Source organism: Geotrypetes seraphini, chromosome 7 (assembly GCF_902459505.1).
Source record: "Geotrypetes seraphini chromosome 7, aGeoSer1.1, whole genome shotgun sequence".
NCBI lineage: Eukaryota > Metazoa > Chordata > Amphibia > Gymnophiona > Dermophiidae > Geotrypetes > Geotrypetes seraphini.
In genome coordinates, this window is record NC_047090.1 from 86,048,478 (window position 1) to 86,074,847 (window position 26,370).

The 26,370-nt window shown below is 47.1% G+C and overlaps 1 protein-coding gene across 1 annotated transcript in view; it reads right to left on the minus strand.

Annotated features, from left to right (window-relative positions):
• Positions 1-24,057, minus strand: part of BRMS1L (BRMS1 like transcriptional repressor) — a 100,078-nt gene extending 76,021 nt beyond the window's left edge. Inside the window, exon 1 of the mRNA XM_033952816.1 lies at positions 23,664-24,057. Within this exon, the coding sequence (XP_033808707.1) occupies positions 23,664-23,799 (136 nt within the window). The 5' untranslated portion in view covers positions 23,800-24,057. The remainder of the gene's footprint in view (positions 1-23,663) is intronic.
• Between the last annotated feature and the right edge of the window lie 2,313 nt (positions 24,058-26,370).

The window sequence follows — 26,370 nt, forward strand, 5'->3', positions numbered from 1 at the left end:
CATCCTGGACCCATTTCCCTCCTACCTATTTGAGAAAATCCCTGCACAGGCCATCACATCTCTTACCAAACTCATAAATTCTGCCCTATTATCAGGCCTATTCTCCACTGAAATGGGACACATCGCATTGACCCCTTTACTGAAAAAAGCTGACCTAGACCCCTCCATACCATCCAACTACCGTCCAATAGCAAATATCCCTCTCCTCACCAAAGTGCTCGAGTCTATCATATCTACCCAGCTCTCTTCCTACTTAGAAAGATTCTCCATCCTCTTACCTTACCAATATGGCTTCAGACCCAACTTCTGCACTGAATCCCTATTGGCCTCTCTAATCTCTAAGGTTCAGCAACTGCATTCTCGTAACAAGTTTGCTGTCCTTCTACAATTCGACCTCTCCGCAGCTTTTGACGTTGTCCACCACGACATTCTAATTTTCCAACTCTCCGAGATAGGCATTAGCTCCATAGTTCTTGATTGGTTCTCCAAATTCTTGCGCTCCCGTTCTTACATGGTTAACATGAGGGCACCTCATCCTCCCCCTGGACCCCGACTTGTGGTGTCCCACAAGGCTCACCCCTCTCCCCAATCCTCTTTAACATTTACATGTCCTCCCTGAAACTACTCCAACTATCCCCCCTTGAAACTCTTTACACTTACGCTGATGACATCCTCGTCCTCCTTGAGACCGACTCGAACCTCACTAACCTCTCCACGAACATATCCTCATGCACAAAGAACCTCCAATCCTGGGCATTCACAATGCATATGAAACTAAACGAGTCCAAAACAAAACTCCTTTGGCTCGGCCAAAAATTAGACCATCTACCTTCCTCCATCCCATTGTCCACCGGCCCCCCATTACAGCTCGAGTTCTCAAGCAAAGTTCTGGGTGTCACCTTAGACTCTTCTCTATCCTTCAACGAACATCTCCAATCCCTGGTGAAGAAATGCTTCTTCAGCCTTCACATGCTAAGGAAAGTCAGACCCTATTTTCACCAAAAACACTTCGCAGTCCTAGTACAATCCATCATCCTCTCCAGATTGGATTATTGCAATTCTATCTACCTCAGCCTAACCAAGAAAAGCCTCCACAGACTTCAGCGGATTCAGAACGCCGCAGCTAAGCTTGTTTTCACGAAAAGCAAATTTGATCACGTCTCACCACTCCTGTCTAAGCTCCATTGGCTCCCAGTAATCCCCAGGATCCACTTCAAATGTGCGTGTCTGGCCTACAAGATCCTACATGGCATCCTTCCTGCCGTTATCCCTCTATCCTGGAACTCCCCAACCCCTACTTCCTCCAGATCCTCCCAAATTTTTAAACTATCCTTCCCTTCCATAAAAGGTATTTCCCATATAGGCAAATTTGGGTCATCCCTCCCCTTTAGAATCACCGAGATCTGGAATAACCTCACCTCCCCTCTCCGAACCTCAAGCTCCCTCCAACTCTTCCGCAAACACCTAAAAACCTGGCTATTCTCAAAACTGTAACACTTCCCTTCCCCTCTTAGGCCTCTCACCTTCCCCCTTTACACCTAACTCTTTAATCTCTCCACTGTAGTTCCTCTCTCATCTTTCTTCCTGTAAACCGTGCCGAGCTCCGCATTCGTGGAGATGGTGCGGTATATAAACCCAAGGTTTAGTTTAGTTATTGACTCCATACATAGCAGGTAGGAACTTCCAATCTTCAAATAAGCAACTACTAATAATTCCATCGCACAAAGATATAGTATATAATAAACATGTCAGAAATGTAATTTTTGCCTAAATATTGGAATTCATTACCACAAATGGATGAGTTCAGGTCTGATATCAGGAAGACCAAGATTGTAAAGTTTAAACGAGATGAGAGCGATTACATTAGGGGATTTGTGTATCCCTGGATGGATGGAAATAGACGCCTTCGCTAATCTAAAAAAGCCACATATGTGCAAACATCAAGAGGTTCAACGGGGGACGATCAGAGTTCGGGTGACTCTAGCAGTTCTACTGCTTCCCCATTGTTATGCGATCCACAACAGTAATTTTCAAGGGCCAGCCTCCAGCAGAGGGGCGGGAGCTCGAACCACCAGAAACCATGACAGTGAGTATCAACATATTCAATCTTTCACGTAGACCCCTGTCTCCCATGGAGTTATCTATATTATCCAAGGGTTTGTCCTACATACCTTTTGTGAATTATAACCCTCTTGACAACCGGGTCAGCATGTACAAGTTGGTCAGGAAATGTAATTTGACATTATTTTTTCAAAATCACTCTGGTGAAATGCAAGTCCAGTTGGGCTTGCATAGACCTTCTACCAGGAATCCGCCGGGAAATTTAGATCCTCATTTACAGGTGTTCCAAAACTTGGTAGAAAAGGATATATAGCAAGATTGGAGGCTAGACCGGGTCGGATTAAACGCAATGTATCCACTAATCAAATGCAATCTATTCATGACTTATCTAAAGACACCAGCCTTGTGATACGGTCTGCCGATAAAGGAGGGGGAATAGTGGTGCTGGATACTGAAGCTTATGTTACCGAAGCCAGGCGACAATTATGTGATATACAGTACTATGAGCGATTGCAAAGTGATTCAACTGTGGAAATTTCAGAGATCATTTACCATGTCTTATTACAAGCACTAAAAGTGGGGTCATCACAGACAAGGAATTCCGGTATCTACCTCAGGAACACCCAATTATTCCTGTCATATATTTTGTTCCAAAAATTCACAAGAATATAACAGCTCTGCCAGGTCGTCCAATCATATCAAGACAGAACTAATTAAAGACTGGCTGATCAAAGATAATTTAGGTTGCCTCTTCCTAACCGAAACCTGGCTCACTTCAGACTCAGATCCTCGCATTACTGAATTTTGCCCAAACGGTTACAAACTAGAGCTAGTTTGCAGAGTAAACAGAAGAGGTGGAGGTCTAGCTATCATTGTAAAAAATAACCTCAATATTAAAGTCCTTACCAAGCACTCCACCCCTCACCTAGACCTTCTTGCTTGCCAAATCTCAGACAAGTCTCTCACAGGAACTCTGAACTGCCTTCTATGCTATGTCACTCCAGGAACACTTCTAAACAAGAACTAGAAGAATTTATCTTCCAGAATTCCTTATCTTCCACACACAACCTGATCCTAGGAGACATCAACCTCCACTTAGAAGACCACACCTCCAATCAAGTAGCAGATATTCTTTCATTCCTCAACACCCTATCTTACCAATTACTCAATCCTGAACCCACACATGAAAAGGGTCATCAACTTGATATTGCCGCTTACACATCTCCCAACCTCAACACACAAAACATCCACATCACCAACGGCTCTTGGAATCCAACCTTATGGTCCGACCACTACAAGTACACCTTCACCATCAATTGGATGTATAATAAAATCAAATCTATTCCAATCACAACCAGCTTCAAATCCAGACAGAAAATCGAACCCATTACTTTCTGGGACACAGTAGACCCATTACTAGACTTAAACAACCACAAGGAGTTCATAAACACATGGCGTTACATTAGTGAAACCACTTTGAACAAACTAGCACCACTAAAAACAAAAAACAAAATAAGCAGACCATCAGACAAATGGTATGACACTGAACTCATACAACTAAAGAGGCAATGCAGACAACTAGAAAGATCATGGAAAAAACAGAAACAAGACCACATTAAAACAGAATGGAGATCCCAAATCAAACAATATAAAATCAAACTGAAGGAAAAACGTAAAGACTATTACTCCAAACTCATTGGCACTGAAAAACTAGACACCAAAAAACTTTTCAGCATTGTAAAAATCCTCACAGATACCAAACCCTTCCTCGCCACCCAAGGAACCCAGACTCCAACAGCTTCACAATTATCAGACTACTTCAAAAATAAAATCACCACAATCAGATCTACATTCAACAATTCCCAAAATATCATTGAAGAGATACCAATAAAACCCACAAATGACGAAGCCATCTCAGCAGATAGGACCTGGACCAACTTCCCAACGACACAATGGTCAGACCTGGACCTGCTATACAAAAAATACAGCAAATCCTCCTGTGATTTGAACAACTGTCCTCCTTACCTATTAGCAACAGCATCTACCAAATTCATTACTTGTCTCACGTTATGGTTGCAAACCACTCTCAAGGAAGGTCAATTCCCTCCAGAACTTGGAGAAATAATAATCACCCCCATACTAAAAGATCCCAAAGGCCCAATAGACAATCCAACAAATTATAGACCAATTGCTTCTATCCCACTATACATCAAAATCATCGAGGGTCTAGTTGCACAATATCTATCCAATTACCTTGAAGACCACAACATTCTACATCCAACTCAATCTGGTTTCAGAGCCAATCACAGCACAGAAACATTACTGGTATCTTTACTTGATATAGCCCGACAGCACCTCAGCAAAGGAAACAAGTTACTAATCATCCAACTCGACCTTTCAGCAGCATTTGACTTAGTAGATCATCTAATACTTCTTCAGACACTAGATGCCATAGGAATAACTGGTAAAGTTCACAACTGGTTCCAAGGCTTCCTTCAAACAAGATCATATAGAGTTAAGTCAAAAGATATTTTATCTGAACCATGGACAAACCCCTGCGGAGTACCACAAGGATCCCCACTATCGCCCATACTATTCAACCTCTTCATAGCTTCCTTAGGCACTGCCCTAGACGCCCTAAATATAACATCTTTCAGTTACGCAGATGACATAACCATCATTCTCCCATTTGACATACAAGACCCCAGCTCCAATGAACACCTGATAACAACACTAGAAACTGTAGAAAAATGGATGAAGAACCATAAATTGAAACTGAATGCAGAGAAAACCAAATTCCTACTACTAGAGAAGGAACAAAAGCAATCTATAACAGAATTGGAAGTAAATACAATCAAATATCCCATACAGAGCACTCTAAAAATTCTAGGAATACAATTAGATAGACGCTGCACTATGCAGACACAGATACACAAAGTCATACAGAAGGCATTCTTCACCATGCGAAACCTAAGAAAAATAAGAAATTTCTTTACCAAAGAACACTACAAGATCATTGTACAATCCCTCACACTCAGTAACTTGGATTACTGCAACAGCCTATACCTAACATGTCCTAACAATATGATAAAACAACTACAGACAGTTCAGAACACTGCCATCAGACTCATCTACTGTCTCAGCAAATTTGACCACATCACTCCCGCCTATATAGACTCTCACTGGCTTCCGATAAAAAAAAGAACTCAATTCAAGTTCTATTGTCTGCTGTTTAAGATAACCCATGGAACTGCCCCCTGTTACCTAAACAAGCGCCTAAACCATTACCGCTCATCCAGATCAAGAAGAACTCAAAACCTATTCACCTTCCCACCTAATAATGGAACCCGTCTTAAGAAACTATACGACAGCCTTCTAGCGACACAGGCAGCAAAAATTGACCCCACAATCACCAAACTAATGATCAATACAACAGACATCAAAGTGTTTCGAAAAGAAATCAAAACATTTCTATTCAGAAAACACATCATTACCAACTAATATCCTCCCTTTATGCACAAGCTCTCCCTCGATAGAATAACACATTAATTCAATTCTTAGAACCTTTCCTATCATACATACTCTGATTCCTATATAAACATTTTCCACACTATCCAATAAATTTCTTACTTCATTATTAGGTAACTTCCAATCTGTAAACCGTATATACTGATAATCTCCACTATATTCTGTTATCACTTGATTCCCTTGATATGTAATTCTCAAAATTGAATCCTCTACCACACCATTTAATGTACACGAATCACTGTTATGTAATTTATCTAGATAATCTTTATTACGCAATTCTTTTGGTAATTCCTATAATTTGTATTCCGCCTTGAACAATATATAATGTATAATGTATTCGAAATTAATTTTCCTATGAACTGTTTTCCTACCTTCTTCTACTCTATGTTTATAACCTAACTAATTTATTTTTCTCAAGTACTTTAGCAAGAATGTGAGCCTTTGGGACAGTCAGGGAACTCTAAGTACTTTCTCTTCATCTTAATTAATCTTACTTATTGCATTTCTTCTGTTTCTACTGTAAACCGCTTAGAACCTCACGGTACAGCGGTATATAAGAAATAAAATTATTATTATTATATCAGGCATTGGCTCCTTGTTAGAGCCATTGTCTGATTTCATCGATTTCTATTTGAAATATCAGATGATTAAAACCAAGTCTTAAGTCAAAGACACCACAGTCATGTTAAATTGCTTGCAAGAGTTAAGCACTGTCCCTCAGGGGGCATTGCTGGTTACCCTCAACATCACAGCTTTATACACCAACATTCTCCAAAATTCTGCAATAGCGGTTTTTAGCGCAGGGAGCCTATGAGCATCGAGAGCAGCACAGGGCATTCAGTGCATCTCCCTACTCTAAAAACCGCTATTGCGATTTAGTAAAAAGGGAGGGGGTATATTTGTCTATTTTTGTATAGTTGTTTCTGAGGTGACATTGCATTTATATTTGTTGTTTGTTTGTTTTTCCAAAGAGGTCAAGGCAGATGACTTTAAAATATGCAATGTCACCTCAGTAACAACTATAGAAAAATAGACAAATATAGTGCAAAATATAGACAGCAGATATAAACTGACACATTTCGATCACTATTGCAGATATAAATTCTCTAAACAGACACATTTTGATCACTAAACTGAAAATAAAATCATTTTTCCTACCTTTTTGTCTGGTGATTTCATGAGTCTCTGTTTGCACTTCCTTCTTCTGACTATAAATCCAATATTTTTTTCTTTCTGCCCCTCCCCTTTTCTTTCTGTCTCTCTTTCTTTCTCTCTCCCCCTGCCCCCCCAAGCCAATTTCTCCACTTCCCCGATTCTTTCCCTACCCCCTAAGCCACCATGCCGATTTCTCCCTGCTTCCACGAGCTAGGCCAGGAATGTACAAGCGCCGGACTCACAAGACTTCACCTCTGATGTCAATTCTAACGACGGAGAGGAAGTTCCAGGCCAGCCATGCAGCAATTGGCTGGCCCAGAACTTCCTCTCTGACGTCAGAATTGACGTCGGAAGTGAAGTCTTGCCAGTCCGGCGCTTCTACGCGCCTGGCCTGGCTCAGGGAGGCAGGAAGAAAAAGATTGCCAAGGCAACGCGATCGACTCACATTGCCTTTGCGATCTACTGGTCGATCGCGCTCGACCATTTGGGCACCCCTGCTGTTATGGTATCCTGTCCTGACCTGAGGAAAGGGGTTTAGTCCCCAAAAACTGCCTTATTTCCATTTCCTATTTATAAACTTTAATCAATAGATACAATACTACTTGATTCTACGTAAAGCAACAAAACAATTTTTTCTACCTTTTGTCGTTTTTGCTTTAATCATCTTGTCTTCACTCTTCTTTCTAGCCAGCATCTGTCCGCTCTGTCTTCCATACAGCATCAGCCCCTTCCATCCACTGTCTGCCCTCTCCCCGTTCCATATGGCATCTTCCCTCTTTTTATGCTCCTTCAATAAACTATCTATCCTGTGCCCCTTCTCTTCTCCTTTTTACATGATTGATTTCAGCTCTGCCACTTCTCCATTTTCCTCTCTCTGTCACCACCCCGTCCCCTATGCTCTGGCATCTCTCTTCTCCTTTCTTTCCTTCGCACCCCACAGTCTGGTATCTTCCCTTCCCTGATTCTCTAGCATCTCACTCCTTTCCTTTTCTTCCATCTTTCCCTCCCCCTCCATGCTCTGACATCTCCTCCTTCCTTTTCCCTTGATCTGGCATACTTTCCTCCTTCCCTCCATGCCCTGGCATTTCTTCCTCCCTCCCTTCCCTCCAATCTCTGGCATCTTGTTTCATTCCCTCCCTCATCTTCTTTCTCCCTCCAGTTGGGTGCAGCAAGTCTCTCCCCCTCTGCTCCCTTTCCTCCTTCTGTCACCCATGACCTGGCATCATGAACTTCTTCAGACAGCAGCATTCACAATTCGCTGCTGTTGCCAGCTTCGGGCCTTCTTCTCTGTCGGGTCCTGCCTTCATGGAAACAGAAGTAGGCAGGACCCGGCAGCGAGGAAGGCCTGAAGCTGGCAACAGCAGTGAATTCTAAATGCTGATGCTAGCCGAAGAAGTTCATGACGCCAGGTCGAACACCCGGGGCAGACTGCTACTCTCCCCCCCCACGACCCTCCTTTCTCTCCCTCCCTCCCATCACGAGACTCTAAACAGCACTGCTCTACTCTAAGCAGCCTGCTTCAAGGCTTTCTCCTGCCATGATTCCCTCTGGCACGTCACTGATGAGGGAAGGAGGGAGAGATAGGAGGGTCGGATCGGGTTGGGGGTCGCCCGGGATGATGATGAGGCTGCTGCTGTTGCCAGCGAATCCAGCAAGGGTGAGGCCCCAAAGCACAGCACTAGCAGGCCCCCCTGACTATTTCGGGCCCTAGGCCTGTGCCTACTGGGCCTATCCTTTAATCTGGCCCTGCTTCCCCCCCCATATGCCCTGACATCTCTCTCTTCCACTCTTTCCCTCCCTCCCATGGTCTTTGCATCTCTTTCCTCCTTTTCCTGATCTTCCTTCTCCCTCCTTCCCTCTCTCTCCCCAATGGGTGCAGCAGTATTTATCTTCCCCCTCCCCCCACTGGGTACAGCAGTATCATCAGCATTTCTCTTTCTCCCCCCCCCCAATTGGGTACAGCAGAAGCAGCATTTCTCTTCCCCCTCCCCCTAATTGGGTGCAGCAGCATTACTCCTCCCATTTCCCCCCCCCCGTCTCAAACACCCGGCAGATTCGCTACAGAAAAAGGAAATTTGCAAGTTTCCCTTGGTCACTGACCTATCTCCCAAAGGGCAGCGACAGAGGGAAGTTTACAACTTGCTGCTCTTGCTTACTTCAGGCCTTTCTAATTGCCGGGTCCTGCCTTCACGGAAACAGAAAGTAGGCAGGACCCGGCAGCGAGAAAGGCCCGAAGTAAGCAAGAGCAAGTAAGCTTCCCTCCGTGGCTGGCCTATCTCCCACATGCTCCGGGGCTCTAATGATCCGTGCCGGCTTCTCTTCTCTACCCCCCCCCCCCACGTAACTTCCGGTTTCGGAGGGAAGCCGGGTTCGAGTCGCTTGCTGGGGGGGGGGGGTTGTTTAAAGTCCGGCGGGTTTTTCGGCGGCTCTTCAGGCTGCACATTAAGCAGTGGCGGCAGCAGGATTCGGCAGATGACAGCTGGGCTGGCATCTAAATTTGCTGGGCGTTGCGCCCGGGTGAAAAGCGCTGGGGTGAACACTAGGGAGCCTGGGCCCCCTGTCAGCTCTGGGCCCATGAATGCAGGACTGGTAATACTGCCCTGATGGCGGCCCTGTGTACACTACTTCACCACATGATCATTTCTACTTAAATGCCTATTTTGTAAATACAAGAGCTCACCTAGAGGGGAGGAAAAGCCTCAGATTTTCAACAGGAATTTAATGGAGAAATTCTCCAAGCTCCCTAACTCAGTCACTGGCATAAAAATATTTCCTTTCGTGATCCAAACAAGTTTCAATAATTGCAAAAATTAATACTAAAACAGTATAGGCAATTTCTTCGATTAAGCAAACACTTACACTTACATTGTGAAAATATCAAAAACAGTCTCTTGTATTTCCAAAATAGTTGTTTAAATAAGAATGATCATGTGGTCCACAAAGAAAGACAAGGCCTTATAGGTTTTGGATGTCAGAAGAGTCCTATTGTGTTACCTGGAAGTGGCAGTTTCACCTTTCAGATCATCTTTTGTTAACCAATCCAGTTAGACGAGGTAGACCCACTTCCAAGACCCACCATTTCTAGATGGATTCATATAACTATATCCTCTGCATACATCAGTTGTGGCAAACAGCCGCTTATCTCGTTGAAAGTGCATTCAACAAGAGTAATATTAAGCGGGGCTCCAGCTGCGCATTCTTGGTGCCTCCTTGGCAAATTACATACACCACTGCTTTGACCAAGAAAACTCTGACCACTTGCCCCTCCAAACTCTTCTCCAGTCTCTGCAATCAAATAGCACGAAGTTCCAATCTGTTGATCGACAACTTCCTTTGAGAAGCCAACCAACGCCCCTGGATCAAGCATCCATTGCAGTGAACCCCCCAGACAAACAGGCTGCCATCCATTGTCACAATTACCCATGAGGCTATTCTGAGGGGCATGCCCCTTGTGGATGGAGCTGCTATTCATACTGGCCCAGGATTCCATAGTTCACAGCAGAAATATCTGCAGGGAGTCCGATTAAGGAGACCACCTTGATAGTAACGTGCTCTGCATCTATCGTGGCTACTACCATGGAGTCTATCACTTGGAGGTAGTGCCACCCAGACAATAGTTGGTTTGGCCATTAAGCTCATTAGCTGGAGGCAAAGCTTCTGTCTTCGTGCCTCTGGATGGTAGATATGACCTTCTCCTGTATTGAAGAATGCTTCCAGGTATTCCAGGGATTGGGACAGAACCAGTTGGCCCTTTTAGAAATTCACTACCAAGACTAGGCTCTATTGGACCTGGAACATGGGCCATTGCTTGTTCTCTTTTCTTATTGGTTCTTGAAAATGATGATGTAACTCTAATACCTTTGGATATTTAAATGTCGGCGCTCTCAGCTGACGGCGCCATTTTGAAAGAATCTTTAAGCTATGCAGAGAGTTGTGCTCCGTAAGTAGTTGCTGTGATTATTTAACACTACTTTTAAAGTTTGTTTTAAAGTCTGTAGTTTAAAAAAAATTTTTAAAAACAAAAAAATAAGATTTAATGTCTTGGTTTGGGCCAGTGGTTCCCAAACCCTGTCCTGGAGGACCCCCAGCCAGTCGGGTTTTCAAGATATCCCTAATGAATATGCATGAGAGAGATTTGCATATCTGTCGCTTCCATTATATGCAAATCTCTCTCATGCATATTCATTAGGGATATCTTGAAAACCCGACTGGCTGGGGGTCCCCCAGGACAGGGTTTGGGAACCACTGGTTTGGGCCAATGATTGAGACATAGAACTGCAAATACATCTAGCAGTTTACTGCCTGACATTCAGGTCTCTGAGGCCCACTCCTAATGTCTAAAAAAAATTTTTGGGGTGCATGACACCATAGGGTGTGCTTTGGTTATTGACGGAACCAGTTGGCCCTTTTAGAAATTCACTACCAAGACTGGAACATGGGCCATTGCTTGTTCTCTTTCCGGGAATTACAAAACCCTGATTAGTCAGCCATCCAGGTATGGCTAAACCTTCAAGCCTATCTTGCGTAGATGGGCAGCTACCACGACCATTACCTTGGTAAAGGTGAAAGGAGCTGTTGCCAGCCCAAAGGGAAGAGTTGAGAATTGGTAATGGTTTTCTAGGACATGAAATCTCAGGAACATTCTGTGTTATGGAAAGATGGAAACTTCGTCAAATTCAGCAAGGCCAGAAATCCCCCCAGGTTCCTCCGCCACTACGATGATCAAACAGTTTCCATCTAAAGCGTGTGACTTTCATGGATGCATGTTGACATGTGTGAGATCCAAAATGGGTCTCCAATCGTCCGAGCCTTTCTTGGAGTATCTGACTATCTGCCCCAGCCCAAATCTTTGGGCAGCACAAACTCTATTGCCAGAATATCTAAAAGCCTCTGAACTGTAGCTGCGACCTTCATTGCTTTCTCTGGTCACCCCGCAGGGAAGTCCACAAACCAGTCCATTAGTCAGGCAAATTTAAGCTTGTAATTGCTCTGAATGATCGCCAGCACCCAATGGTCTGATGAGATCTGTACCAAGGTTTCCACACATACTCGGAGCTATCGTGCTATCTTCAGGGGAACTGCTCAGGACCTGGGGTCACTGTGCTTTCTTGGAGGTTGGAGCCTAACGAGAACTGGAGGCTTGGCTCTGCCTGGGACCTAAGAATCTCTGTCTGGATACCTAGAAGGATCTGTGAGAGGAGGCTCCTCATGAATACTGTCAAAGGCAATTGGAACCATGAAAATTAGACCAGCTGGGGTCTCTAGAGACTCAAGTCTGCTATCAGGTAGAGATTTTGGACGACAATCTGCCATGTTGGTCATGAGATCATCCAGACCCTTTCTGAACATTTGTCCCTTGAAAGGAATTCTGCTGAGGGTAGCCTTGAAGGAAGACTCTCCGCCCATTGCTTGATCCAGAGAATTCTGCAGGTTGATATCGAATAAGCCAAAACATTACTCAAGAATCTGATGTCATAGAGAGCATCAGCTACGTAGTCCATGCCTACTAATAGGAGTTGGGGGCAAAGGTTTGTCATTGGCCAGTTCAAGCCCCCACAACCTGGTACGACAGGCGCATGTCATAAAAGCTACTGCAGCTGCCTTGATTCCCAAGGCTAGTATTTTGAACTCTTAAAAATCACATCCACTCTGTGATCCTACATATCCTTTAATACCATACCTCCCTCACTTGGCAAGGACATGCATTTGGTTACCTATAATACCAAGGAATCTACCTTGGACTGAGCAAATATCTGCAGACACTCTAGTGCCATTGGATATAGCCGAGCCATAGTCTTGGCTACTTTACGGAACCCTTCAGGAGCATCCCAACACTTCATGACTAATACATTGATGTCAGGATGCCAGGGAAACGTAGAAGATTGGGCTCTCACTCTTCTCACTATAGAGCAGAGAGTAGAGGGGACCTGCTGGAAGTCCAAATTTAACTCCTGCAAAAAGTCTGCAATAAGCTCAACTAGAGCTGAGAGAGAATGAACAACCGGCAGAACATGGGATCATCCCCTTGATTGAGGACCACAAAAGTATTTTGTGCACTTGCACTGGCCTGCGATCCTGCATCTCCCACTGGGAGGGCCCATTCTACAACAGTAAAGGCATACAAATAGACACCTCATCTAAATCTCCCTTGGAAAAGCCCACCAGATCCTGGCCAGTTTCCAACACTGAGGTAGATGTGCCCTGGGAGCCAAAGTCCCGTCACACGCCTCTTCCCCTGGGGATCTCGTCCATCCAAATAAGCTCTCCACATCAAACTGACAAATTCTAGAGAAAATGCTGTGCTAGGCAGCACAGAGTCCCTTTTGTTGACTCCAGTTTACATCTCTTCGGCTCTGCAACCTCCACGGTTCTGCGCTAAAAATTACCACCGTTCCAGGGCTCTGGAAGGGATTTACTCCCAACCGATGGATTCCTCAGACTGTTCTTCAGCCCTAGAGAGCAAAGGGGAGGCTAAGTCGACCACTCCTGTCCTTCCCTTTCACATGCTGCGCATCACGTGGAGCAAGGGCACTCTTTGGGCGCCCATCCAGTGTAAACCTGGCATAAATTGAGGGTAAAGGAGCCAGGAGACTCCATCCCAGTCACTTTTGAGGCAACACAAGGCGATTTCACATCATATCTTATGCTATGAGTTTCTTGTTTGTAAAGACTAGACTATGTTGCTATATTTGAAGGTTCTAGAAAACTTTGAAAAAATAAAAAAAATTAGGAAATCCACCCCAGCATTTTGGCGCCAAAAAAAATTCCAAAACGCTTTAACTAAAATTTTAAAAACAGCAATTTTAGAGATGGGGGGAAGGGGCAAAACCCTAAAAAAAAGGTTTTAAAGATTCTCCCAATTTTCCTCATAGGCTTTAACAGCCTTACTCACTTTGATCTGTGCTGGAAATGTGCTGCAGCCTGCCTCAGCTCCAAAGGTAGCTGGGTCTGAGAGAAGAAATCATTGCCTCAAATGGACCGCTCCTCCGATGAATCTTCAAGCTACCAGTCAGACCGGTGTCTGACTGAGCCTCTAACCCCCTGCAAGCCTACAGACATGAAAGGGGAGGCAAAAATGCAGCCAGCACCCAGCAAAACTCCGCTGAGCCCCCTACAGATGCCCAATAGCCAGCGCTCAAGCCCTGCAATGCAGTAAGTGAGCAATGCTACAAGGGGAATGGACCACAAAGTCCAAAAAAAGTTTCTGCAGGCTGGGCAATAGGTACCACATAGGGACTGACCTGTCAGATGCAGACCTCAGTCTGTTTCTCCTCCACGCAGACAAAGTTGAACCCTCAACGAAGGGAGCTCTAAGCACCGAAAGACATCAAAATTTTGTGAAAAGAACAAAGACTGAAAAATATTAATAAACAGAGCAGATCAGAAGACTCTTTCTGGCTCACACAGAGAGGGAAAAACTGAATGGGACAGCAGAGCCCTCCAGTGAAAGAGGAGGTATCGAAAACTGGTGTGGATTCTTTCTGCATGGCTCGTGAGCATTAGTTTATTATCCATTCATCCAGAATGACACGCCTATTGCACTAGAATATATATTATACTCCTTACAACTAGTAAGTTATGAGGGGCGTTTAATAATTTATTTACCCGAGTATGAAAGTAGCAAACGTGTTGAAACAAGGCTGTGCATGTTGTAACATATCTCAATGTTACTCATGCACAGTTGTGGCTCTGTGCAAGTCTAACATTCCAAGAGTCAGGATGTCAGGAGAATCCTTGTGCAAAATAAATAAGAAACTGATAGATTTTCTCACAAAAGAAGGGGAAATGCTAAAGGAGATCCAAGGACATATAACTGCAGTTAATGGCAAGTCTGCCCCATCAGTCTACAAAGTACAATTTTGGAGCAAACAGTTTAAAGTGGGGTAGCATCCATTGAAGATGACCCTCACACTGAACAGCCTGTGGAAGCAACTTCCACAGAAATGTGCAAGAAAGTTGAGGATTTAATTTTGTCAGACAGATGAATTAAGGAATCTCAGCAGGTACAATTTGGAAAATAATTCATTAAAAGTTGGGCATGTCCAAGTTTAGTGCAAGATGGATTCCAAGAATAAGGATGCCATGGCAGAAGGCCACAAGGCTCCAATGCTGTCAGGAGAATTTAAAGATGCTCCGTGAAGACCAAGTGAATTATTTTCATCATTGGTGACTGGAGATGTGACTTGGGTCTATCACAGAGATCCCGAGTCCAAAATGGAGTCAATGCAATGGATGCACAAGTCATCCCCCCCACACCAAAAAATCTGCAGACAAAGTCATGGCAACTGTCTTCTGGGATGATGAAGGACTTTTGCTTCTGGAGTAGAGTATGACAAGGGGACAAATTTGTCCCCATCCCTGCAGGAACTCAATTTCCCTTTCCCCCGCGAGTTTTGTCACTGTCTCTGTCCCATTCCTGTAAGTTCTGTCTTAACCGCACAAGCCTCGAACACTTATGATTGGACAGATGAGAACAGAACTTGCAGGATTGGAGCAGGGACAGGAAAAGAACTTGCCAGGATGGGAAAATAAGTTCCTTTGGGGATGGGAAAAAATTTGTCCCCTTGTCATTCTCTATTCTGGAGTTCAAGCCACCTAATTTCACATTTCTCCAACTATTGAATATCCCTTATCCTGGGGTTTATCTAGAAAGCACAGTTACTTACCGTAACAAGTGTTATCCAGGGACAACAGGCAGATATTCTCTACATGTGGGTGACATCATCCATGGAGCCCCGACACGGACAGCTTTTCAAGCAAACTTGATTGAAGATTTCAAGTTTGTTGGTGCTGCACCACGCATGTGTGTGCCTTCCTGCTCCACTAGAGGGCGCATCCCCTCCTCGTGGTCTTCAGTTCAGATAGCTAGCAAAGAAGCCAACCTCGGGGAGGTGGGAGGGTTACGAGAATATCTGCCTGCTGTCCCTGGATAACACCTGTTACGGTAAGTAAATGTGCTTTATCCCAGGAAAGCAGGCAGCATATTCTCTACATGTAGGTGACCTCCAAGCTAACCAAAAAGGGACGGAGGGAAAGTTGGCAATTCAGGAAAAAAGATTACGCAAAACCGACTGGCCAAACCGGCCATCGCTTCTGGACAAAGTATCCAGACAGTAGTGAGCGGTGAAGGTATGAACCGAAGACCAAGTGGCGGCCTTACAGATCTCCTCAATTGGAGTGGACCTGAGGAAAGCGACAGAAGCCATCGCTCGGACTTTATGCCCCGTAACCCGACCGCACAGCGACAGACCAGCCTGAGCGTAGCAAAAGGAAATACAAGCAGCCAACCAGTTGGACAAGGTGAACTTGGAAACAGGACGTCCCAACCAATTAGGATCAAAGGACAAGAAAAGTTGAGGAACCCTCCGATGCAACTGGGTGCGCTGAAGATAGAAAGCTAACGCCCTCTTACAGTCAAGAGTATGCAAAGCCACCTCATCAGGATGGGCTTTAGGAAAAAACACTGGAAGAACAATAGACTGATTAAGGTGGAAATCCGAAATCACCTTAGGCAAGAACTTAGGATGAGTCCGCAGGACCACCTTGTCATGATGAAATACAGTAAAAGGCGGGTCCGCCACCAGCGCCTGCAGCTCACTGACTCTGCGAGCAGACATGAGTGCAAGCAGGAAGATCACTTTCCAAGTAAGGAACTTCAGATGAGCCTTTTCCATGGGTTCAAAAGGAAGTTTCATGAACTGAGCAAGAACCACATTAAGATCCCAAACCACAGGTGGAGGCTTGAGGGGAGGATGGACATGCAAGAGACTCCTCATAAAATGAGAAACCACAGGGTGAACAGAAAGCGATTTCCCATCGAGCTGCCGATGAAAGGCAGCAATCGCACTGAGATGGACACGAACCGAACTGGTCTTAAGACCAGATTGAAACAAATGAAGCAAATACTCCAGAACCGAGGGCAACGACGCAGACGGAGGGTCCACAAGTTGCGAAGCACACCATGTAGCGAAACGAGTCCACTTCTGAGAATAGCACTGTCTCATAGAAACCTTCCGAGAAGCCTCAAGGACATCCAGCACCGACCGAGATAACCCAAGAGAAGGGGTCAGGTAGAAAGGAACCAAGTTGTCCGATGAAGAGACTGCAGATTGGGATGCAGCAGTGAACCCCGACTCTGAGACAGCAGAGAAGGAAAAACAGGCAGAAGTAGAGGTTCCCTGACACTGAGTTGTAGAAGCAGGGAGAATCACGGCTGCCGAGGCCACTGAGGAGCAATCAGAATCATGTCGGCATGCACCGACCTGAGATGCACAAGCGTCCTTAAAATCAGAGGGAAAGGCGGAAACGCATAAAGGAACCTGCCCTCCCAATCCAAGAGGAAAGCATCCGCCTCGAGACGGTCCGGGGAGAACATCCTCGAGCAGAAGTGAGGCAACTTGTGATTCAGGGGGGAGGCGAACAGATCGATCTGCGGAGTCCCCCAGCGAACGAACACCTGACACAGAGTCTGGGAATGGAGAGACCACTCGTGCGGCTGCAGGAGGCGACTCAACTTGTCCGCCAGACAGTTGTGCTCCCCCTGGATATAAACCGCACGAAGAAAGATGTTGTGGCGGAATGCCCAATCCCAAAGGTGAAGAGCCTTCTTGCAAAGAGACAGGGAACCCGTGCCCCCCTGCTTGTTGACGTAATACATCGCCACCTGGTTGTCCATGTGCACCAGGATCACCCGTCTCTGAAGCAGATGGTGAAAAGCGACCAGGGCAAGGTAGATGGCCCGAAGTTCGAGCAGATTGATGTGACAACGACGATCTGCACTGGACCAAATGCCCTGAGTCCTTAGACCGTCGAGGTGAGCCCCCCAGGCATATGCCGAGGAGTCTGTGGTCAGGACCTTGTGATGCGGAGGCTCGAGAAAGAGCAACCCTCTGGAAAGATTGGAAGAGTTGGTCCAGCAACGGAGCGAGCGTCTCAAGGAAGGAGTCACCGCAATGTGCTGAGAAGCGGGATCCCGTCCTGACGCCATTGAGACGCCAAGGTCCATTGAGGAACCCAAAGGTGCAACCTGGCGAACGGCGTGACATGGACGGTGGAGGCCATGTGACCCAGCAGAATCATCATCTACCTGGCCGAGACTGAAACCTGCAGGGACACCAACTGGCTCAGACGAACCAGAGCGGCCTGACGAGGAGGAAGCAGAAAAGATCGTAGGCGAACCACGTCCAGTATGGCCCCGATGAACTGTAGAGACTGAGTGGGGCACAGCTGAGACTTGGGGAAGTTTACCTCGAATCCCAGACTTTGAAGGAATATAATAGTCCGACGGGTCGCTGAAATAACCCCCACCCTCGACGGGGCTTTGATCAGCCAGTCGTCGAGGTACGGAAAGACTTGGAGTCCCTGGGACCGTAGGGCCACAGCCACCACCACAAGACACTTCGTAAAGACTCAAGGGGACGAAGCAAGCCCGAATAGGAGGACTCGATATTGAAGATGCAGGTCCCCCACCTGAAACCGAAGGAACCGGCGACAAGCTGGATGCACCGGAAGGTGAGTGTATGCTTCCCACAGATCATAGAAACATAGAAACATAGAAATTGACGGCAGAAAAGGGCTATAGCCCATCGAGTCTGCCCATACCAATGACCCACTCCCTGATTCTTACTCTCCTAGAGATCCCACATGAATATCCCCCTCGTCCATCAAGGGATACAAGATAGGGAGCGACAGCATCCGGAACTTCTCCTGAACAAGAAACTTGTTCAGCTTCCGGAGGTCTAGAATAGGCCGGAGGTCCCCGGTCTTTTTGGGGACCAAGAAATAGCGGGAGTAAAACCCCAGCCCCCACTGACAAGGGGGAACCTCCTCCACCGCCCGAAGGCGAAGAAGAGCCCAAGCCTCCAGAAGAAGCAAAGGAAGCTGCGCTCGGTTGAAAGGAGACACGCCGGGAGGACAGTCCAGCGGTAATTCCCGGAAGTTTAGAGAATACCCCTCTCTGATCACCGAGAGGACCCAAGCGTCCGAGGAGATGCTTTCCCAGATCGGATAAAAGGCACGGAGGCGGCTCCCAATCCGGAGAGGAGTGGGACCCAGTGTGGAGGAGGCCAGCCCCCTCCTGCCCAGCCAGTCAAAAGGATGGCGCGGGTTTAGCCACAGCCGGGGTCTGAGGCTTGGGAGGATCCCGCTGCTGCTGCTGACATCAAGGAGGAGGACGAAAAAAAGCAGGCGTGGACTTCTGCGGATACCGCCGAGGCGTCAACCGATAGGCCTTGGGAGGAGTGGGCTTTGGCTTGTACCGCACCAAGGATGCAAAAGAACGTTCGTGCTCGGAGAGGCATTTCGTGGCCACCTTAATAGAGTCATCGAAGAGTTCATTGCCCAAACAGGGAAGGTTCGCCAAGCGATCCTGGAGGTTAGGGTCCATATCTAAGATCCGGAGCCACGCCAACCGTCATATGGCAACCGCAAAGGCGGAGACCCTCGAGGAAAGCTCAAAAGCATCATAAGCCGCATGAAACATGTGCAGACGAAGCTGCAACAGAGAGTCCACCAGCTGCTGAAACTCCCCATGGCGTGAGGCAGGTAAATCCTCCTGAAAGGCGGGCAAGGATTTGACCAGGACCTTGAGATATGAAGTGAATGTAAAATTATAATTCAAGACCCGGTTAGCCATCATGGAGTTTTGGTAGAGCTGCCTGCCAAACTTATCCATCGTCCTTCCTTCCCGGCGGAACAGCCGCGGACACCCTGGAGGGATGCGATTTCTTCAAGGAAGATTCCACCAGCAAGGACTGATGGCCTTCTCAAACCCCGGGCATGGGATGGTCCGGTAGCGAGATTCCATCTTGGACGGAATGGCCAGGACCGCATAAGGGGTCTCCAAATTCCGGAAAAAAGCCTGGCGCAGGACCGGATTCAAAGGGAGCCATAAAGACTCCCGCAGGGGACAGGGCAGATCCATTTCTCCCAAAAACTCCTTGGTGTATTTGGAGTCCGACTGAAGATCACGATGGAGCGCCTTCCCCATGTCCTGGACGAACCTCATGAAGGAAGAGGGGCGACTGTCCGACCGGCCCTCAATGGGGATGGTCGAGCGAGAACGAAGCGCCACCGAAAAGGAGGGAGAAGCCTCCCGAGAGTAATGAGGCGGCTTATCCGTATCCCCCGACCCATGCCCCACAACGCTCCACTAAGAGAATGGGGTGGGGTCAAGGACGGCCGATGCCCCAAGGTCTCCCGAGAGGAGGACCCCGGGGTCCAAGGAGACACGCCCCGGGAAAAAGAAGGGGACCCATGCGAAGTCGGGCCCTCCCGGCACCCCGGACCAGAAAGGGGACTTAAACAACCAGAGGTTGGACAAAGTCAACTCCGAGACCCGGAGTGCCACCAGGAGACCGTCCCTGCCTTGGGGGAGAGTCCTGGGGCCGCTTCGCCAGCAGCAAGACGGGGTCGAGGCATGCTCCAACCGGCGCTTCGACCTCGGGCACCCCGAAGGTGAGGAACGCCTCGAGGGTGGAGGCGAGGAATCAGAAGAGGAAAGACACCAAGACCGGCGCACCCTGCCCCGAGGGGCCTCGACACGACGTTCAGGCTGGTCCTCCACACGCGAAGGCACGTCCTGTGTAGCAATGCATTCCACCGAGGGCGACCTTGAGGCGGAAGCACGCTTTGAGGGCTTAAGAGAGTCTCGTCGAGGCTGGTGGGAGAGCACTCCCCCCATGGGCGGCCGGGGACCCCGAGGCTGGCTTCTTCGCAGGCTCTGATCCTGAAGAAGGAAGAGGGGACTTACCCGGAGCCAAGGTCTTCGAGGCCGAGGCCAATCCCTTCGAGGCCGAGGGCAGCTTACTCGGGGCCGAGGTCTTCGAGGCCGACATCGAGGCAGGGGCCGAGATCGAGGCCGAGACCGGAGTCGAAACCCGGGCTGGCTCCACCGCAAAAAGTTCAGCCATGCGGGCCCGACAACGACGCAGGGCACGCAATTGAAAAGTGGCACACCAGGAGCAAAAGTCGGTCGGATGATCAGCCCCCAGGCACAAGATGCACCAGCGGTGCGGGTCGGTAATCGACAGCAGCCGACCACACTGCGAGCACTTCTTAAACCCGGTAAGAGGCTGGGACATAAGAAAAAACAGGCCACGGCCAGTCGAGGCCAAGCGGCCACGGCAACCCGGGAGCCCCCGGATGCCGAACCGAAGCAAAAAAATACACGAAACTTCACAAAACTACAAGAAAAAATGCGCACAGCGACTCCTGCAAGAAAACAAAGAAGCCGCGGTGCTAGAAAGGCACTTAGATACGAAGAGAAAAACAACAGGGCTTTCTGGCTCCGCGGAAAACTAAGAACTGAAGACCACGATAGAGAGTTGCGCAGGGACAGAAATCCCCACCCGTCCCCGCCAAAGTCCCACCCGTCCCTGCGAGGAATCCCTCCGTTCCCACCCGTCCCCGCAAGGAATCCCACCCGTCCCCGCGAGGAATCCCCTACGTCCCCGCGAGGAATCCCTTACATCCCCGCCCGTCCCTATAAACTACAGAAATAGTTATTTCATTTAATTATGTTACTGAATTAAAAGCTCTGGTAGAAACCCATTTAAAAATACGCAAAAAGACTTTATTAATTTGGAAATATTAATTGGGAAGAATACATACTTTGTAAACGGGTTTCTACCAGAGCCTCTAATGTTTATAAATTTTTATCAACACAACTAATATACTACTTTATCCTTAAGCAAAAAAAAAAAAAGAATTTTTTTCCTACTTTTGTTGCCTGGTTTCTGCTTTCTTCATGTTCTCATTCAATTCCTTCCATCCACTGCCTCTCTTCTCTCTGTCTTCCATTTGCTCTGTTACTGTGCCTCTCCCTTTCTCCCCCTCCCAAATTGATCTGGCACCCATCTTTTTCCCTCTGCTCCCCCCATAGTCTGGCACCTCTGTCTTCTTCCCTGCCAGCGTCTTCTCCCCATTCCCTCTTCCCCATTTCCTTTCAGTATCCTTCTCCCCCACCATCTTCCCCATGTTCTGTCAGGCAGCATCCTTCTCCCCCTTCTGCCTTCCCCATGTCCTTTCAGTGTCCTTCTCTCCACTCTGTCTTCCCCATGTCCTTCCAGCGGCCTTCTCCACCCCTGTTTTCCCCATGTCCTTTCAGTGGCATTCTCCACCCCTCTGTCTTCCCCATGTGCTTTCAGCATCCTTCCCCCCCTCCTCCCGTTTACCCCATGTCCTTTCAGCGTCCTTCTCCACCCCTTTGTCTTCCCCAGTGCTTTCAGCGGCCTTCTCCCCCCTTAAGCGTCTTTTCTTCTCCACTCCACCTTTCCTCTCTCCCTGCCCCTTACCTTTGTGGCGCTTCCGCACTTGACCGACAACAGAACAGGCCCGGTCGGACAAATCTCCCTGTCCTGTAGCCGCGAATCTAAATTACCTTCTTACAGCAGCTGGAGTAGTGAAGCTGCTGTAAGAGGTAATTTAGATTCGCGGCTACAGGGTAGGGAGATTTGTCGGCTGGGCCTGTTGTCGGTCGATCGGGGAACCTGACCGGCTGTGCACATTCTCCGGGGCGGACCTTCCCCTCCCCCCTCTTTTGTACGCCATTGCCTTCTTCCTACTTGCCCTGCTGCACACAGCCGACCGGAAGTCTTCCCGATGTCAGCGCTGACGTCGGAGGAAGGGAGGGCTTTGCTTAAGCCCTCCCTCCGACGTCAGCGCTGACATCGGGAAGACTTCCGTTCGGCTGTGTGCTGCGACAGGGCAGGTAAGGAGGAGGAGACTACCCTCGTGGCTCGAGTGCACTGCAATCCAACCCCGCAGGAACCCCACGACCCTCGGAGGCGTCCCCACGGGATCCCCGCGACCCTAGGGGGCGTCCCCACGGGATCCCCGTGATCCAAATGGAGAACCCGCGGGACATCCCGCGGGTCCCGCGGGATTCCCGTCATCCCCGTTCCCGTGCAGCTCTCTAGACCACGAGGAGGGGATGCGCCCTCTAGTGGAGCAGGAAGGCACACACATGCGTGGTGCAGCACCAGCAAACTTGAAATCTTCAATCAAGTTTGCTTGAAAAGCTGTCCTTGTCGGGGCTCCGTGGATGACGTCACCCACATGTAGAGAATATGCTACCTGCTTGTCCTGGAATAAATACTATAATTGTATCTACTGAATAAGATTTCTGTGCAGAGACCCACATAAATACTAGGGCTATACAGGCAAAAAAAAAAAAAAAAACTAACTCATTTTGTTTTGTGTTGAGTAATAGGGTGTACAATTGAATACACACTAAAAGAAATACTACTACTAGTAGTAATTATTCCTAGAACGCTAACAGACGTACACAGCGCTGTGTACACAAAGGAGACCGTCCCTATTCAAAAGAGCTTACAATCTAAACAGACAAGACAGACAAACAGGATGCCACTAAGGAAAACACATACAGTATAGGGAAAGTGATAGTGGGCAGCCTTATACCAGAAACTGAATAAATCCATATACTGTATAGGGTTTCAAGTCTGAAAAGAGAGAAGATGCCTTCTATTCAGTGGTTAGTCTTATTTGAAGAGAGCAGAACTATGTACACATTCTTCCTACTTTTAACTTTGCAGACATGAAATAGGGGTAGTGAGCCAGTAGGAAATCAACCCATTTTTCAGAGTCCTCATGCTTTTTTTATGGAGCTCAAGGAGTGTGAGATGATTGCATGACCCTCCCTTCTCTTGCAGGGCTCAGTGGGCGTGCCACTTTAAACATGCGCCTCCTTTTTTCAGATCTAGAGTACTGGGGTTCAGTAGAGACTCCACCTTTCTCACAGTGAAATGGGGTTCAGTGTGCACCCTAAACCCTTTTTTCACCACCTCCTACTGTACATGCTCACTGCAGATCACATGCAAGACAGAAAATCCTCTGCACACTCTTTTCTACTGCCTCAGGCAGAAGCAAAATGAAGGGAAACGGCGGCAGCAGCTATTTACCTGAGGTGTCTCCATCCTCGGACACAGACGAGCTTTCCGTGTCTTCGTCGTCAGAGCTGCTTCCCTCGTTCTCCGGGTAATCCACCTCCATATCATCATGATTACTCTCCTTCTTATCCCGCGAATGCACTGGCATTTTAGCAAAAAGGAGAAAGATGGGGTGGGGGAGAACCCCCACAATAAATAGACGATACGCGCCAACACTTCCTCCCGCTGCCCCGCCACACCGGGAATGTGCTCAACCCCGCCGCTTCAATGAAACGGCGCGGTCGCTACCCCGCAACCTAATCTACCAGCCCAGTATTTCTTCACTGTTTGTGATTGGTTTATCTTCCCCAACTTCTTGTTCTTGATAGGTTAGAGACCTTTTCCCCGGGTCTGCACGGTTCAGCTTTACGTTCAGGCGGCCTATTTCGCAATGCTATTCGGGAAGTGTAGGAATTTTTATGTTTTCATGGTTTTGTGAGATTTACAAAAGAACAACGATTCCCCAAATGCATTGTGGTGCAACCTGTTCTTTACCGTTTTACAAACAGAAGTCTTGACGCCCAGACTAAAATAATCGGTTACCTAACAGAAGCTGGGCAGGATATCTTTAGGGATTCACTTTTAAGGAAAAAAAAAAAAATAGAATGATTTATGACTTTAAACATAATTCAGGAGTACAAATAAATATCATAGCTTAAGAATGGAGAAAGTGTAATCATTTTTTTTGTTCCAAATATTTATTGAATTATAAATGTTACAATACAAAAGATGCAGAAACATACACAAGCTTGTATAAAATAAAATATCAAAGATTGTTCCTGAGATAATTGTCTACAAACTTTTATTTTCTGATTTTTAAAAAATAATTTGCTCCCCCTTTTACTAAGCCATGGTAGAGGTTTCTACTGCAGCAGAGTGCTAAATGTTCCAACACTGATAAAATTCATATTAGAATCAGAGCATTTAGAACCCTGGGATGCTGTAGAAACCTCTACCATGACTTAGGGGTCCTTTTATCAAGCTGCGGTAGGGGTTTAACACGCATAATACCGCACGTTAAACCGCCTGCCACGCTAGCCGCTAACGCTTGCATTGAGCAGGCGTTAGTTTATTAGCCGGCCGCAGGGATTAGCATGTGATGAAATGTCTGACGCGCTAACCCCGCTAGCGCGGCTTGATAAAAGGACCCCTTAGTAAAAGGGGAAGTTAAAAGAGTTATAAGAAAGGTTTTCTTCATATTTTTTGCATTGTACCCAATATAAAATGACAAGTGAGAATTATCTTTCCAGTTATTAGCAACAAGTTTTAAAGCTGTAGAAATAAAGAAATCAAAAGGGGCTTTGTCTTCTTCTAAGAGATGTGTAATAAGAGACAATGACGTAATTGAAACAGAAATACATCTAAAATCCCACCCAAATTGGCACTTGAACGACCTAAAAGACAGAACATAATGGAGCTCATAATAAAAAAAATTAAAAAAAGTTTGAAACGTGACCTAAATCGGTACTTGGACGATCAAAAAGACAGATCGTCCAAGTACCAATAATCAAAGCTAGTCTAGACGTATCTAAAACCATCTTAGGCTTTTACCCTGCCTCTGAATGCTTACAGCAGGGGTGTCCAACCTTTTGGCTTCCCTGGGCCACATTGGCCGAAAAAATGTTTCTGGGGCCGCACAAACACGCAAACGCTGCAGCAAGACAGAGGATGGTACCGGCAAGACGGTAAACACCCGGGGGCAGCAGAGGAAAACATTGCATCGCCCTCAACCGTGGCCGCACAAAATACTTCACAGGGCCGCATGCGGCCCTCGGGCTGCAGGTTGGACACCCCTGGCCTACAGCAAAAAGAGGCATTTTTAGAGGAGGGAAAAGGGCGAGAGGTGGGCTGACCTAGACTTAGTCGTACTGCAAGTATAACCAAAAGTCTAGAGAGAACACCCAGTCAGAACTTATATTTTTTGACTTAGACCAAGTTAGTGTAGGTATAAATTACGAATAGGGGCCGCTGAACTGATTGTGGCAGTCACAATCAGCTCATCAGCCCCTGCAACCTGTCCACCGTAACGATTGCGGCAGGAGAGATGTCTAATCTAAACGACCTAGGCCTTCATAGTGCTACTGAACGACCATAGCTAAACGGGGTGTTTCAGGAGGAGTGTCAAGGGAGGGATTTGGGTGGGACGTGGGCAGGCTTAGACTTAGTCGACAGAACTTGGATGTTGTGACTTAGATGACTTAGACCATTTAAAACATGGTCTAAGTCACAAAAAAACACCTAAAGTCACCAGATAAGCACTGCAAACACATAATACATACCCCCACACACTACCCCAGTGATCACCAATGCCCCCACCCCCATAAAAATTTTAATCATAACTTTAAAATTCAGCCTCCAGACCATCATCACCTGGCAGCCTGGCATAGAAAAGCCTAGTTGTCCTGCACAGAGGCAGCTTAAGTTATCTAGGGGGGGGGGGGGCGGTTAAGGACCCATAGAGAAGAGATCCCATGCCCATAAGCCCCTGTAATCACAGCATTGATACTGAAACATGTGCACTCTCCTATACACCCCCAAAACCCTTTTGTACTGGCATATAAGTGGCTCCTGCAGCCATAAGGGCTATTAGGTTGGTAGATAAATGGGTCTAGGGGATTCTGGAGGTGGTTTGGGGGGCTCACCATGACTTATATGGGAGTTGTAGTTAGATGAAGACTCG